Source organism: Halichoerus grypus, chromosome 12 (genome assembly GCF_964656455.1).
Source record: "Halichoerus grypus chromosome 12, mHalGry1.hap1.1, whole genome shotgun sequence".
NCBI classification, from domain to species: domain Eukaryota; kingdom Metazoa; phylum Chordata; class Mammalia; order Carnivora; family Phocidae; genus Halichoerus; species Halichoerus grypus.
The window spans coordinates 100,526,526-100,542,653 of record NC_135723.1 but is presented as its reverse complement, the minus strand read 5'-3'; the positions used below and the strand labels follow the sequence as shown (position 1 = coordinate 100,542,653).

General features: G+C 57.3%; 1 protein-coding gene across 1 annotated transcript; it reads left to right on the top strand.

Moving 5' to 3' along the window:
* The first annotated feature begins 1,301 nt into the window (after positions 1–1,301).
* Positions 1,302–15,963, top strand: DRC11L (dynein regulatory complex subunit 11 like). The gene is made up of 19 exons (XM_036102100.2): positions 1,302–1,312; positions 1,941–2,268; positions 3,206–3,325; positions 3,641–3,826; positions 6,036–6,107; positions 7,617–7,825; positions 8,326–8,410; positions 8,856–8,984; positions 9,121–9,196; positions 9,675–9,781; positions 10,531–10,614; positions 10,726–10,784; positions 11,501–11,583; positions 11,711–11,818; positions 12,442–12,641; positions 13,074–13,160; positions 13,422–13,599; positions 13,973–14,211; positions 14,768–15,963. The coding sequence occupies exons 1-19, from the start codon at positions 1,302–1,304 to the stop codon at positions 14,870–14,872; spliced, it is 2,466 nt and encodes an 821-aa protein (XP_035957993.1). The 3' UTR covers positions 14,873–15,963.
* Positions 15,964–16,128: the final 165 nt, after the last annotated feature.

The window sequence follows — 16,128 nt, the reverse complement described above, 5'->3', positions numbered from 1 at the left end:
GTGGGCGTATGACCCACAAATTCTCTCCCAAGCTGTGAGGGGGTGGGGTGAAGGGGTTGCATTCAGGGAACAAGTCCAAAATCCTTTATCTTCCCTTTGCCACTGGATAGACGCAGCTTGTCCCCTTCATGTACTGAATAGGCTCACTGTAACGGGGGCTGACATCTGGATGCCGTCCTACATCCTTGACATATATTTTCTTAGAGGCCAAGCCTAACCTGGAGATGCCATGAGAGGGGAACCAATCACCCACATTTTAGTCCCACAGCTGGAAAGGAGAGGGCCCAGGAGACCTGGCCCCTGAGCCCTGGCTCTTCCCCACTCCCACTGAGTTTCCTACCTTGCTATGGTGTGACTCAGAGACCCAAGTCAGATCGTGGAATTAGCATCTGCACTTTTGACAAGATCTCAGGTAATTTGCGTGCACACAAAAGCCACAGAACTCCTCATCTCTTGCTCCTCTTTGCTGCTCTCCCCTTTCTCTCCCTTTCCTTTGCTCTGTGCTTTATTTATTCATACGTTCCCGACTTAACACCAAATCAAGAAGGTCACCCTCAGCTGACCAGAGTCAGGGTGCTGTTGCTATGTTTTGTATTTTTCCAAAGAATAGTCTCCTGAGCCTGTTGCCCTGATGGCTACAGCCACAGAGGGCTCAGAACGAGCCCCAAAGGCCACTGGGTCCCCTCTGCTACTCTTTCTAATGTCATTCTTTACACAGGCACGTTCGCATGAACCATGTGAAGTGCGATCAGACCCCAGGGAAACAGGCGTGCTTGTGCTCATCTCAAGGGGGAGTCATGACTTTGCAGCCTGAACCCCGACCTTCTGACCCCAACTCCAGTGCCCCTTCCCCCTACATCACACCTGCCTCCAGGACAGTCATCAGTAAGAGCCAAGGAGGCTGGCTCTGAGTGAAGGAGTATAGGGTTCCTCCCGCTGAGAAGTGCAGTTGGAAAAACGAATGCCTTTAGGACTAACCTTCACCCAGAGCCTCACTGCTCCCAGGGTGACTTCAAATAGCGACTCCTCTTTTATTTGATCCTCACAAGAAAAGCAGCCACGGCTGACCGCACACTCTGCCCTAGCCTTCCAAGGCTTGATACGGGAACATCCTCTGAGATAGGGGTCCCCAGTCCTGTACCTACTGCCCCCTCCCCTCACAGCCTTAGAACATTGAGACAATGGGCCAGAACTCTCAAAACTGGGCTGTTCTGGCTTTCCGGGCATGGAGTCGAGGTGGAGGCACAGCTTCTGTGGACTGCATGACCAGCTCACAAAGGGAACTGTGAGAAGTGGGCACCATGTCTGAGGGGTGAGTGAGGAGCAGGAGTGGAGCCCCCAGGGCTGGGGCAGGTGGGTGAGGAGAAGGGGTGCCGGGGAGAGGGGTTTGTGTGCTGGGCCAGCCCTGGCTAGGCCCCAGACATTCACACAGCACCCCCTGGCTGTGCCGGTCTGCGGTCAGCTTTCCCTCTTCAGACTTTCCTTGAACTACTTATTCCAGAATCAGGGGAAGGGACCCTCCTCTATACTCATCCCTCACCCCCACTTCCCACTCACCCTTCTAGACGACTGCAGCATCCCTGGGCTGCACCCTCTCCCTGGAGGGACCGACCGCGGACTCCAAGAGACCTTTTCCTTACAGGGAGCCCCTGAGGGCCATGCCTATCCTTCACCTTCCTTGCTAATCCATCAGTGGCCTCCCTCCTCCCAGTGATCCCAATCTCCCACGTGCTGGAGGCCTGGACGTGTGTTCTCTTCACTACCACCTGACTCCCCCTCAGGACCCCTCCGGGCCATGAGTAACCTTAACTGCACACCTCTGGAACCCGGAGTTCACACTCCCCAAAAGGCTCAGCAGAGCCGGTCTTCCCCACCCTTCCCCCCCTCCCCCACTCCCCCGAGGCGCAGATCCGAGGCCTGCTGCCCCCTCTCCTCTCCAGAGCTTACCAGCGCCTCTGGGACTCCTCCCACGTGACCCTGCAAGAGCTGCTGGACCAGGAGCAGCCCCTGCTCGAACCCGTGCCCCCCAGGGAGCGGCAGTCGTTCCAGTACAGGCTCTCGTCGATCTACCTGCACTACCTGGGGCTGATGCGCCGGTTCCACACCCTCTACGACCAGATGGTGCAGCCGCAGAAGCGGCGGCTGCTGCGGCGGCTGCTGGACGGCGTGGCGGGCCGCGTGCTGGAGCTCAAGGACGACCTGGTGCGCGCCGACCTGAGCGAGTACCACTGCCTGGACCGCGTGCTGCAGGACCTCAAGCTCACCCCGGTGCGCGGGCCGCGCTGCGGAGCCACGCCCACTCCAGCGGAGGGGCGGGGCGGCCGGTAGCCTTGACCTCCCGCGGACACGGAGCCACGCCTCCACCACCTGGAGCGGGAGGGGGCGGAGACGCCTGACCTCCCAAGGACAGCCCTGGTGTTGGGACCTCTGCCAGGGAAGGGGAACGGGGCAGATCAGGGGATGGGGTTTGATCGGGAGAAGAGTTTCAGGAAGAGGGGGTGCATGCGAGTAGTTGGGGGATGGCGAGAGAGTCAGGCTGGAGGCTTCGCGGGGCTGGGAATACCCACCAACCGCAGGGGCTTGGTGAAGACAGTCCCCCAGAGGCCTGCTTCTCAAAGTGTGGTTCTCGGACCAAAAACATCAGCATCACCTAGGACTTCGTTAGAAATGCAGAATCTCGGACCACAGCTCAATCCCACTAACCCGCTTCTGCATTTTAACAAGCCTCTAGGGTGATGTGGATGCTCCAGTCTCCAGGCTGCCCCAAGGGCCTGGGCCACTGCTCCCCATCCGAAGCAGTCTCAAAGTTCCCAGACCCGCTGCATCAAACTCAGCTGTGGACTTGAAAAAACAAACTAACAAAAACAGATTCTCCAGGCCCTGCCACTCTGATGTGGTAGTCTGGGGAGGGCCTAGGAGTCTGCATTTTAAGAGCTTCCCAGTTGATTCTGATGCACAGTCAGGATTGGAACCACTGCCCATTACGTATCATGATCCTCCAGAATTCAACTCCGGTTACATGGTGGGGCAGGGAGATAGAGGGATGAGCTTAAGGGGATCTGCCCATAACCCATAAATCTCCCACCCCAGGGCTCTGGGATGAAGGAAACCATCACCAGGATCTGTGTAAGCAGCTAAAATGGTAGTATCAGCCAGATGGCCTGGATTTTGAGTCCTGACCCTCCTTACCCATATTGCCCCAAAGGCAGACCTGGAGGTTCCAATCCCCAAATACTTTCTGCTGGAGCAGTCCACCATTCTGAAGGAGCGAGGGCTGATGCTGGCAGAGATCTTGTCCAGAATGGAGCCGGTGACCTCTGAGCGGGTAAGTCAGGGACACACCCTCCCAGATTCCTCTCACACACCCCTCCCAGAACAGAGATGCCATCTTCCAGGACAGAGAGGATTTGCCCTGCCCTATTCCCACCTCAGAGTGCTCTTTGGGGAATCCCTGGCCTGCTTCGAGGATGCTCTTGTGCTCCCTGAAACCTTCTGACACTGAGATAGAGGACAGGACTTGGGCGCTCCACTGGGAGGACCATGTCCCCAGCATGTTGTTTGGTGGATGGTCTCCCAGCTGCTAGCCTACGTACAAGCCCTCTCTCATCTTCTCCTGCTCCTTTGCCCCTGCGGTGGCCAGGGTTTTCCAGAAATGCACCGGACCGAGGCCATAATCCTACTGCAAAGGGCTGAGCGGGCCAGGCAAGGCCGGCTCCGGGCCACCTTCATGCGAGAGATTCGGAAAGAGGAGGAGCGCGATAGGAAGATTCGAGAGGACAGTTGGCACAAGTTCAATCAGGACCAAGCAGCTATCACCATACAGAAGGTAACCCCCCAGCACCCAGGAGGAAGGTCAGGCTTGAGTCACCTCTTCCAGGAAGACTGCCTGGCTCAGCAATTGAGGACAGAGGTGCAGGTGCTTGGATTCTGTTGCCCCCCATAACCAGATCCTAAACTGGGGACCTAATCAGTTAATAAGCTTGTATCTTGTGCTATATCTCATAAAAGCCCCAGAAACAGAAGGATCATTAAAATTAGAGGAGAAAGATCCATAATAAGGTAGCAGAACATAGTAGATGGTCATTCCGGAAACTCATAAGACTGTTAAAGATGAGTCACTAAAATGGATCCTGAGACTCCTGGCAGCTGAGGTAAAAGGAATGGTGATGAATCAAACAGAGTTTGAGAACTGATGTGATCCAGATGTCCTCAAGGTCTGTGCCATCTGGGTCACCCATGGAAATAACAGAATCGCATCCCATCCGCCCCACTGCAGAAAACCCAGCCCCATCCCTAGGTGTCCCTGTGCCTTCTTACCATCCCGGTGGTCACCCCTCTCTTCTACTCTGGATGGCCATTCCGTACCTCTCAGCCCTTGCTGTTCCCCAGCGTGTGAGAGTGTGTGTGTGTGTGTGAGTGTGAGTGTGTGTGTGTGTGTGTGTGTGTGTGTGTCTTCTCTCATCACTGAGTCCTGCTGACTCAGGCTTACTCTGTTTGGTGCTGGTTACCAGCTTGAGGAGACTGGAGTGGCCCTAGGAAAATTCCAGTGCAGAAAGGGAACCCTTTGCTCCTGCAGCATCGTAGCTCCTGAGACCACTGCCCTGCCCCATCACAGGACGTCCCTTGCCACTTTTTCTTTCCAGAAGCAGGCCCAGAACTGCTGACATGGAGCTGGTCTTTCTGTCTCCAATGAACGTCTTCTCCCAGCTTCTCTCTCAAGCCCCAGTGCCTCGGGAACTGTCTGCTAGCCCGAGAGAGGAAACTGAGAACTCCTTTCCGCCAAAGCCCAGAAGCAAACCAACCAATTAACAAATAATAACTCAAGAAGATATATGCCCTCCAAATGGGATAGATTTTTAGACTTTTTTTTAAAGATTTTGTTTATTTATTTGAGAGAGAGAGAAAGAGCACAAGAACAGCAGAGGGAGAGGGAGAAGCAGGCTTCCCACTGAGCAGGGAGCCTGACATGGGGCTCGATCCCAGCACCCTGGGATCCTGACCTGAGCTGAAGGCAGATGCTTAACTGACTGAGCCACCCAGGAGCCCCTAGATTTTTAGATTTTTAATCAATGCACGGAGCATGCCTATCTGAGCCCCGTGCATCTGGCTGACTTATTAATGTCAGGCTGGCCCACGGATGAGGAGGAGGCCCTGCCCCCAGGGCTCGCTAAAGCAAGCCCTTCGAGGAGGAAGGTCAGCCCAAAGAGAGATCCCCACTTCTCCCCTGAAAGCTGAAGCAAGTCATTTTGTCCCTGTTGCCAGACACCGAGAATGTGGAAATACAGCCGACACAAGAGGCTGCTCTCTGAGGTTCTGTTATGGAACAGAAGCCACCTGGCCAGGCCCTGGCGCTGCCTCCCCTGCCCAGTGCCCCGCCCCCACCCCACTGGTACTGGGCTCTCCACGGGGCTGAGAGCGGCCAGAGGCCTGGGAGAAGAGCACTGGGCAAGGAGTCAGGAACCCTGGCCCTGTCTCAGCTCGGCCCAAATGGGCTCTTAGACCCAGGAGAGGCCACGTCCTATCTCCAGCCTCAGTTTCTTTGGGTCAAAACTGTAGGAATTCACCAGGGGAGCTCCACGGCCCTTACAGTATGGATGTCTATGTGCCCAGCAAGGCGGAGGGGGGATCAAGTGTGTATTCCAAATGCTGTGGGAATTCTGAGAAGTGAGAGTGGGAGTGCTTCTGGGAGAAGGTGGTATTTGAACTTGACCTCAAAAGAGACAGCAGATTAGATGGTGGGGATGAGAAGGAGGGAATTCCTAGGGGCCCCTGAGGGGGAAAGCCTTGGAGCTGGACCACGTGGGTGCCTACCGGCCCTGCCCTGCCCTGGGCTGCTCCTGCTCAGGGTGTCGCTTGCCCACGAGCAGCCCTGGGAGGTGTCCTCCCGGCACTCCTCCCCCACGTCCCACCCCAAAGCTCCCCTACCCAGACCTTCCCTTGTGAGTGGCTGGTGCTTCTCCCTGGGGCTGATGGCACGAGCCGCACCCCTGCAGAAATGCAGTGTGGGGCATGTCTGGGCCCATGTGTCCCCCCAGGTGTGGAAGGGTTACCTGCAGAGGAGACGTACTCAGCAAGACCGGCGAACGGAGATGGAGTTCATTGGCATGGTAAGCCCCTGCCTCGCTCCAGGCAGGGGCTCAGGCTGGGCTAGTGCATGGGGTCTCCTCCCCTCTTTTTTGTCCCTCTGAGCCCCCTGTACAGCTCCTCACTGCCCACGCCTCCCTCCACTCAGGACTGTGCTTGGCATGAGTGGAGGGATTCAGGCCTGGGGACCCTGGTTAAGGGATCCTTCAGGGTTCGAGAAAGAGCGAGAAGGACCAGAAAACTACCACCAAGCCCCGTCCCTTTCTACCCCTCCCTCTCTAAAACCTTTGGAAAGATCTCCCATGTGGGGCAGGATGAGGGATTGTAGCCCAGAGCATCCTGGACCTCATGTTCATGACGCTGGTCGGAAGGAGAGGCTGAGTGGGTGCACCCAGCAGAGGGAGGAGGCCACAAGGCTAGTGGGGAACCCCCCCTCCAGGGCTCTTACAGCCTCTGGGAGAACCACGGGGGCCAGGGTGGGTGGGGGCATACCCTTTCACAGCAGAGTGTTTCAGGCCACAGTCTCCCCACCTTCTCTGAGGGGCCCAGACTGGCTTCTCCTCTGCAATGCAGGGAGTCTAGCTGAGTGTTACCTGGGTCCATGAGCACGAGTGTGCAGCTAGGGGAGCGTGGGTGGTAGGAGGGGAAGGCCCCCAGTGCTTGTGCGGGCAGGCTAAACGGGCCCCACTCCCTGAGTAACACCTGTCCGCTACTCTCGGCTGGATCTTACTTCCGGCTAGTCTCTGCTGACTTCGGCCATGGTGGGGGTGAGGGGTGTGATCCCTGAGAAGGAGCCCTGCAGTGGGCAGAGCCTGTGAAGGCCTCCTGATAAAGGGAGTTGTGGAGAGGCTGGGCTGGGGCACCAAAGGGATCAGAGACAAGGGCCGGGTGGCTATTCTAGGAGGCTTGGGGGCTTCAGAAGGAAGGAAGGATCAGGGGGCATGATGTGAGTGGAGGTCAGACTTGGGGGCCTGGAGAGCTGGATCCCCAGGAGGCAAGAGCAGGCAGAGGGAGGCCAGGGTCGGGCCTTGGGGGGAGGTGGGGGGGCATGGCATGGTGGTGGGTGAGGAATGAGCCTGGCCGCCCGGGCCCATCAACAGTGTGAGCTCAGCGTTTTCAGTAATTGTCTCTGCGCAGAGTGATATTTAAAATACATTTGGGAGCCAATGAGGCGGGAAAGTGGCTGTGAGAGCGGCTGCCAGCACGGGCCGCTGGGGCGGGGGTGTGCGTGGGGGCTGGGGCCAGAGGCTCACAGGGGAGGGTGTGCTGGGGGAACGGGCAGGGGGGCCAGCCCAGATGCATCTAGCAAACTCATTATCAGAGTAATTTACGCAGGCGAGTTTTGGCTCCAAACATGATTTCTCCCGACGCAGGCATGCCCGTTGTTCCGTGTGGGTGTGTATGCAGGGCCTTGCGTGTGCGAGTGTGCTGGGGAAGCAGGGGGCAGGTGTGTGTGCCTGAGGCCAGGGGCTGCGCCCTCCCCACTCCCACTCCCACTCCCGACTGCCTGCGCCTCTTCTCCACTTCGCCAGCTCCCCTCGCCACCCAACCAGGTGGGGAATGTGGGTGTCATGTATCAAGCCGGCTTCGGGGAGGATATCCGGAGGATCCGCCAGATAGAGAAGGAGGAGGAGTTCCAGTTGGCGATGGTGAAGACCCATGACTCTCTCAAAGAGACAGAGGGGCCCGACATGAAGGAGAAATTGAAGGAGCAGATCCGACAGTGGTTTATTGAGTGCCAGTCAGTGTCTCCAGCCTCAGCTCACCCAACCTTCAACCCCTCTTTCCCTCCTCACCACCGTGTCCCCACATCTGTTCTGTTCTCTAGTCCAGACTGGGCCCTTTTCTCCATCCACTCCCATCCTCCTTCCCTCACTGCTCACACCCTGACTTAAACCTGGGGCCCCCAACTATCTCTGCACATGACTTCTCATTTCCCTGGATGGAAGAGAAAACGCCAAAACTGGATGAGGAAAGCATCCATGGATGCCCCCTGAGGAGTCTCTCCTTTCTAATCTGTAACTCTCTGCTCCTTCCCTCTTGTCCTCTATCCCCCTAGTCCTTTTTCTTTCTTCATCCTTCCCTCTATTTAACTATCCATCCATTCACCCACTCTTCTACCCCATCCATCCATCCATCCACACATCCATCCATCCATCCACCCATCCAACCACCCATCCACCCTTCCATCTGTCCATCCACCCATTTGTTCATCTCTCTGACCATTTTATGTTTACTTAGTGCCCTTACTGGCCGATTCCCTGATTATCCAGATGAGTCTGTAGGTGGATCCTACCTGATCTTTGCAGACAAGACTCCAGAACAGGTACCCTATAGGTGGAGACAGGAGACTTTCTGTGGTAGGTGGGGTCTGAGGTTACAGACAGTCCTGAGTGTAAACTGAGGGTGGCAGTAGGGTTGGGGGGAAAGGTCAGTCTCAGCGGAGGCAGATGTGTTGGAGGAAATATATGTAGCTAGCAAGACTGCATGGGGGGGTAGGGAGTGCTTGTGTCTGGAGAAGACATCTTTGGCCAGGGAGAGACAGCATGTCTGGTGAGTCTCTTTGTGACTTCAGATCCCCATGGGCCAAGAAAGAGCAGCAGCTCTGATCGGATCACCTCTTTCTTCTTGGACCCCAGTGAGGTCTCTGGACTCTTGACTATCTGGACCCTATGAGTGACCCCAGTCCACCCCCATCTCAGGCCTGGGTTCTTTTGCTCCTATAGAATCCCATTGGTCTTCTCTGAAATGTCTTCCATCATTGGTCACAGGTAAAAATGGAACTGGAGGCACAGATCCAGGAGAGCAAAAAAAAGGACCAAGAGAAAAACAAAGAAAAAGAAAAGGAGAAAAAAGAGAGGAAGCAGAAGAAAGGGAAGAAAGAGAAGACCAGGAAGGGGGTAAACACCCACTTGGTGTGGGCCAAGTGGGCAGGGGGAACAGAGTCTGAGGAGATTCCAGGTGGGAGGCTGGTCTGAGGAGAGTAAGGGTCAGAGACCATGAGGGGGTCGAGATCAAAGGATGTTTCTATTCTAGGAAGCAGACACAATGCTGAAAGTGTGGCCATCCAAATTTATACCTGTGATTAATGCCGGACATGAGGAGTACATAAGTAAGGCGGGAGGGGGCTGGGGAAGACTGTCCAGGCCTTGTGAGGGCCTTAGGGTGACCCTGGGTCCTGGGGAAAGTGGACACATGCTCTGTGGATAGTGAGGTGGCAGTGTGGGTGTGTGGATGTGTAGGCCAAGGGGAGAATGCCAAAGGGGACAGAAGTGTGGAGTGCGATTCCCTGGGTGGGGGGAGTTATGCCTTTGATCTGAATCCTGCGGATTTGGCTTTGGGGTCAGGCCTTTGTGGTCTGGGTAGAAGCAGGGCCAGACAGCTCTGTGAGGATGGAGGTACCAGTGTGGGTCAGGTTCCTGGTTGATGTATGCGTGTGTGTGAGACAGACAGACAGACAGACAGGTGCAAAGAGACAGAGCAAGAGAGAGGTGGACCAGGCTGGGTCAGGTTCCCGGCCGAGTGTGTGTGAGTATGTGGGTGCCCTGGGACCCTGAACTTCATTCCTCTGTCCGTCTCTCCATGGTTAGACCTGTGGAGGAACCAGTATGAGAGTATATACCCGAAACAGAGTTTTGACCCCGAGACGCTCCGGATGGAGAAGAGGAAGGAAGTAGAGCAGGAGATCCGGATACAGGTGAGTGAGCTGGCTCAGGGCCCCCTGGCGGCCCTCCCCCGCCCCCTCCCTGGACCTCCCCTGCTTCGGGCTCTTCCCCTCGAGCCCCTGGACTGCCTCTCTTCTGTAGCAGCCTCTCTGTGCTGCCTTTTCTGTGTCATTCTAGCTCCACCTTGGTCCATCTCGGTCCCCATCATCCTCTGCGCCTCTCTGGTCCCTCTCTCCCTGGGGTGTGGAGGGGCTCTGAGCCAGGGTCATGCCCACCGTCATGCCCATCCACCCTTCAAGAGCTGCCACCGTGTGGCTGCAGGGCGTACCTTGGGAGCCTTAGATCATGTGACCTCTCCAACACCCTGAGGTGGGTGCCATGATTGGGGGGCAACAGGCTGATACGTCCTGCAACTGCTCATGCCACACAGGTTTTAAAGGGTGGGTCTGGGGCTTGAACTGAAAGCCAACTGACTCCATCCTGGAGCTTCTCCCCACATTGATGCCAGGCGAGGGCTAGGCTCCTGCATGAGCAGGATATGGATTAGCATTGGGTGTGGACTGGTACAGGGACAGGGGCAGGGGGAGAAGGGCAAAGCCTGCAGGTCCCAGAAGGGTGTGTAGGAAGGTTGTTGGTGGGCACCCCTGCTGCCTTCCCTGGGCTTGTCTCACTCTTCTCTGAGGCTGCTCTCCTCCTGTCCACCCCTGTCCCAGTCCTCACCCTTCCCTCCTGTCCTCTCCAGCCGCTGGCTGCCCCACTGAACTCCCTGCTGTCCCCCCAGGTGGATGAGCTGATGCGTCAAGAGCTGAAGACCCTGCGCCTGGCCGTGGACAGGGAGGAGGGGAGACCCTTGAAGCATCCGAAGGCAAGATGAGGGGTGAAGGCTGGGACGCAGACGTGCACACGGCGGGGGGAAGGAGGGTGGGGGGGGGGCAAGGACCAGAGGACAACTGCCTGTGTGCTTGTTTCCAACCAGAAAAAGACTGGGAAGAAAGCTGGGAAGAAGAAGAAGGAAAAAGATCTGACCCCAAACAGGTAGCAGACCCTTTACCTTATCGTGGGTGGTGAGCAAACCCTGGCCCAGGACCGATCTGACTTCTGGTCCTGGTTCTGTTGCTGTGTGGCCTGGAGAAAGTCACTTAACCTCTCTGACTCCCTGTCCTCGTTAACCAAGTACCCACCCTGCCAAATGCACAAGATAGCTGTGAGGATCAAATAGAAGCATGAGAAAATGCTTTGAAAATGATGGTGCAGAGGAAGATGTGAGTGGAGGATTGTCCTCAGTGCTCCCTCCTTCCTGTTCCCCCCTCCAGCCTTTTGCCTTAATCAGCTCTGTCCCTACCAAAGCCATCTCCCCCTGGATGCCACTCTGGGGCCTTGAGGAACTTGCCAGTGGTCCCTGTCTAGTCACTTCTTTGGTGAAGTGAGTCTCGAGCACGCTGATGTCAGCTGCTTCCAGGAGTGTGTACACGAAGTGTGATTTCTAGAAAGAGGGGGCTATGTCGCCCAAATGACTGGGTTTCTGATGGTGAAACTTTGGGCCATGTGCAGACTGACGGAGGGAGGGTCAGAGGGCGCTGCTGCTTCTCACACCCCACTCAGCCCACAGAGCACCCACTGCCGGGCCTTCTGGTGCTGGCCGTCCGGTGGCACTATGGGTATTTCCGAACTCAAGCCCGTAGCATCATGCCACTCATCTCTGCCTCCACTTCCCTTCGTCCTTGGGACCCCCTCCGTGCTGTCCTCTGCAGGTCCGTGGACTCTCTGTTTGAAGAGCTCGTGGTCTTTGGCTTTCTAAGGAAGAGCGAGACAGTGGCCTTGAAAGATTACATCGGTGAGACCCCCTCCCCAGCGCCTGCTCCCTCTGCAGTGGCTGGCTTCCGCCCTCTGCAGTGAGCCCTCTCCTCGAGTGGCTCTCTCTTGGCCCCGCCCCAGTGGGTGCCACTCACCTGTCCCCCCAGGTGACTACCTCTATCTCGGATCCATTCTGAACCTGGCAAACAAGTTGCCTATGCCTTCCCTGTTTGACATACGACAGAATGTGGCCTTGTATGGGGTCCTTCGGCTTGGTGAGATGCCCTGGGGAGCGGGGAGAGCCACTCTGGCCGGTGGCTCTTGGGGGAGCCGGGGTGCGTGTCAGGGTGGCTGAGGTGGACATGTCCCCTGTGCCATGGATCCATGCTGGACTCCTCCTGCCTTCCCCAGGCCCTGCTGGAGGTCACACCCAGATTGGGCCACCCCAGAAGTCATATGAACTCTTGACCTACCGAGGAGTCCACTTTTCCGGCCCCTCACCCAACCCCAAGTGATATCCCGTAGTCTGTCCCCATCCTGGAAGACCAGGATCTTTCTGAAGTGGTTGGTCATAGGTCCTTTAATTCTACCCCTTCATGATCCAGAAGTGGAAAGAGATGGTACAGAAAACCAAAGGGGCATTGGAAGGGGATAGAAGGCTCCCTCCTGCATCTAGCTCTTTATAATCGTACTTGGGGAGCCGATGGAAGTCCTCTGGGCGGCCTCTCTCAGCGTGCCTGCCTAGGGGATAGCTCACACACTGGGGGACGGCAGCGCGGCTGGGGTCTGAACTTCATCCCACCCAGCCCTGGGCCTCTGGCCTCACCTTGCACAGTGGCTTCCACCCCGGTCCCTTACTGGCCTACTGCCTGCCTCTGGCCCCTGTTTCCTCTCTCAGGCTCCCCAGATATACACTCCATGGCTCCCCTCATCCGCTCCATCCTCCTGGTGGGCCCCTCTGGCATGGGGAAGAAGATGCTGGTCAAGGCCGTGTGCACAGAAACTGGTGCCAACCTGTTTGACCTGTCACCTGGCAACCTGCAGGGCAAATATCCTGGCAAGATGGGGGTGCAGATGATAGTTCATATCGTCTTTAAGGTCTGAGTCCCCCGACTTTGGCATTTCTAGTGCTCAGGCGGTGTCCACAGAGCAGGGTGGGCTTTATGCTTAGGAGGTCACCCATCTGCCTATTTGGTGTGATTTCAGGAGCTGGTGAGGTCTCCCTACCAACCCCTGCTAGGAGCTTGTGGATTCCTGAAGCCCTGGGGATGGGGGAGGTTGGGGGGAAGTGGGGAGCAGAGCAGTTTCTTTCATGGTAGAGCTGAGGCTTAATATGCAGCCTCCCCACTCAGGGAGGGCAGAGATTCTGTTCCCACGGAGGTGTGGTGGAGGGCCAGCAGGCTGAGAGGTGGGACGGGCCGCACGTGGGAAATGGGGGCCGAGCTCCAAGGCCAGTCCTTGGACCAGACGGGGAGGTGACCCTTGCCCAGGGACATCTGACGCCAGGTTTTTATTCTCTGACCTGTCCAGGTGGCTCGACTCTTACAGCCCTCTGTGATCTGGATTGGGAATGCCGAGAAGAATTTCTATAAGAGGGTCCCAAAAGAAGAGAAGGAGGTGTGGGGACCTGGGTAGCCGCATGAGCCATGGGCAAGGCCGGCTTGGGCTTGTTTAAGTCAACTCCAAACCTCATCTGCCGTGGGGCCTTGGACAAGTTCCCTGTCCTCCTGATGCCTTTTCCTTATCCTGGAAGCAGGACTGGCCTCCTGCCTGTGTCGCCCCCAGTGTCCACGTGAGGCTGAGTGTGGGCATGTGCTCCGAGAGAACTCAGAAGCCCACAGAAGTCACATGTCTCTCCCCCCCATCTCCCCAGAGCAGATGGATCCAAAGCGAATAAAGAAGGATCTCACCAAGGCCCTGCGACTGCTGGGCCCAGGCGACCGTGTGATGCTGATAGGGACAACTGACCAGCCGTATCTGGCAGAGATGAAGGGGCTTTGCCGGACCTACGAACGGATCCTCTACATGCCGCGGCCTGATTACGCTTGTCGCTACGGTGAGGCCCTGTGACGTGAGGGCCTCGGGGCCAAGGGATCCAGGGACCACCCCTGCCAGAGCGTCCTCACCCTTCTTCCCCTCCCCACTCTGCTCCGAGACCATGCCTCCATGGCAGGAAAGGGCAGCTAGACAAGCAGCCCGGTGGCCTGGGTTCTGGCCTGGCTCCGTGGACACGGGCAGGCCACGTAAGTCCTCCGAGTGTCACTTCCTCGTGTTCGGTGGACAGGATGATGCTCATCTTCCTGGGAGGGGAGGCACTGATGTGCACAGAGCCGCTCTCCAGAAGCACAGACCTCATTTCAGATAGAGGTGGTTGCTTCTCCCTCACTGCTTGCTTCTCCCTGCCCTGTGTCCTTCCCCAACACCTGCAGTGCTCTGGAGGCAGATGATAGAGGCCCAGGGAGTCCAGGTGACCCAGAACCTAGACATCAGTGCCCTGGCCAAGGTGTCCGATGGCTACACACCCGGTCACATTCTCCAAGCCATCCACTCAGTGCTGACCGAGCGGCGGGTCCTGCAGCTGTCCAAGCGGCCCCTGGTGGCCTCAGAGTTCCTGGGGCATCTGGCCAAGCTGGAGCCGGTGTACCGGGAGGAGGAGGAGTCCCTGAAGGTGAGGCTTCGGGGGTGGGCATAGCGGGGAGGCCAGGAGGGAGGGTAACGGGCCAGCACTAACCAGGGAGTCAGCCCTCTGAAGCCCCCCTTAGACCCCTCCCTCTGCTCCCCCATGGAGTTTAGCTGGGAAGGGGACAGGAAATCACAGGGAAGGACATGTGGGCAGGACCAGCTTACCTGTGTCCTCAAGGGCCGGAGCCCGGAAGTGCCACCTGGGTATTAAGAGCCCGTGGTTGGTCCTGGCACCAGCGGACACCCACTTTCCCCACCTCAGTCGCTGCCCACCAGTGCCCCATGTGTGGCAGGATGGCCATGGAGAGAGGGCTTGCCCCCGACCATGGCTGACCCCGTGGCCTGGAGTATTTGGTGGAGAGCAAGGGAAACCGAGACTCTAGCAGGACGCCTGAGCCGGGGAAGAGAGGATGAGCCGGGGAAGAGAGGAGAACCGGCTGCTGCCGCCGAGGGCACATCTGTGGGAAGGGGAGGGCAAGGTCGGGAGGCAGAAGCTGGGGGTAGAGCCAATGCACTCCCGCCTCCCCCCCTCTTCCCACCAGGACTGGTACTTCAAGACTCCACTGGGCAAGAGGAGGCTAAAACTCATCAAGGACCAGGACGCTGAGGAAGCCAAGCTGGCGAAGGAGAAGAAGAAAAGGAAGTGATGGTTGAGGCCAGGGTGCCCGAGGTTGGCAGGGGGACTGGGCGGCTCCCAGCCGTGGAGGGCCTGCGGCAGAGGCATAAACGGCCACGCAGCTCGGGGAGCAGCTCTCTCTGTCCATCTCCGTGCTTCCCGCCCCTGCTCTGCGCCCCCTGCCTGTGCCCAGCCTCCCCCTCTCGCCCCACCCCTGCTGGCCCTCCGTCCTCACCCACTCACAGCCTTCACCCTCAGGCCCCAGAGCCCTGTCCTCTGACCCTCACCCATGTCTTCATCTCCTGTTGGTTCCTGTCCTGGCTCCCCAGCTCTCTTCCTCCTTGGGGTTTTTAAGAGAGAAAAAAAATAGGAGAAGAAAGAAAGAAGGAAAGAGAGAAAGGAAAAGGAAGGTCTACAGTAAGTCTGGAAAAAGAAAAAAAACAAGTTTGGAAGTCAGCAGCCCCCAGTGTTAGCCCCACCTCGGTGGGAACTCCCTGTGTGATCTTGCACAGACCTTTCCTGTCTCCGGGCCTCAGTTTCCTTACCTGTAAAACAAGGAGAGGTTGGACAAGCCTCCAAGGTCCCTGGTACTCCAGGGTTTGATTATCCGTACAAAAGGGTGTCAGTGGGGTGAGGACTCTTAGGCAGCGGCGGGGTGGGGTAGAGGAAGGTTCTAGGGAGAAAGCGTGTAGTAGGTGGCCAGAACAAGGGCTCCTGGTAGAGAGCCAGAGCCTTCTCTGAGTGGTCTCCACGCCTTTCTGAAACATGCCTGCCCCCCCGCCCCCCACCGGCCCAAGCTCTGCTCTCCTTCCTTTGACCCAGAGCCTGTCCCTCAGGGAGTGGATGGGACACAGCCTCCTGCCCCCGGGTGGAAGTTCATCTGTGGGTCCCCTTTGCTGGGGAGGGAAGAGTTGGGGTGCTGGAGGAGAGCTCAGGGAGCAAGGGACAGTCGTGCCACCGAGGGCTGGGAGCCCCAGAGCTCTCTCAGAAGAAGCAGTGTAAAGAGTGTGTGAATAAAGGTTAAGGTGTGTTCTGCAGGTCATAGAGGCCAATGGGAGCCAGACGAGATGAGACCACTAGGGCTGGAGTGGGCCCAGAGCCCGTGGTGGGCCGCCCAGGGGCTGGGATTTAAGTTCTCTTTCTCCCTGTTTTCCTGTTTATCTCCCCAAATGAAAGTAGTCTCATTATCCTAATATGCCTGAATGGGTAGAACCACTTTCTCCTTCTCACTCCCTGACTGAGACCCCTCTAACGTTGGCAGGTAGGGGTGGGAGATGGGGGATCAGC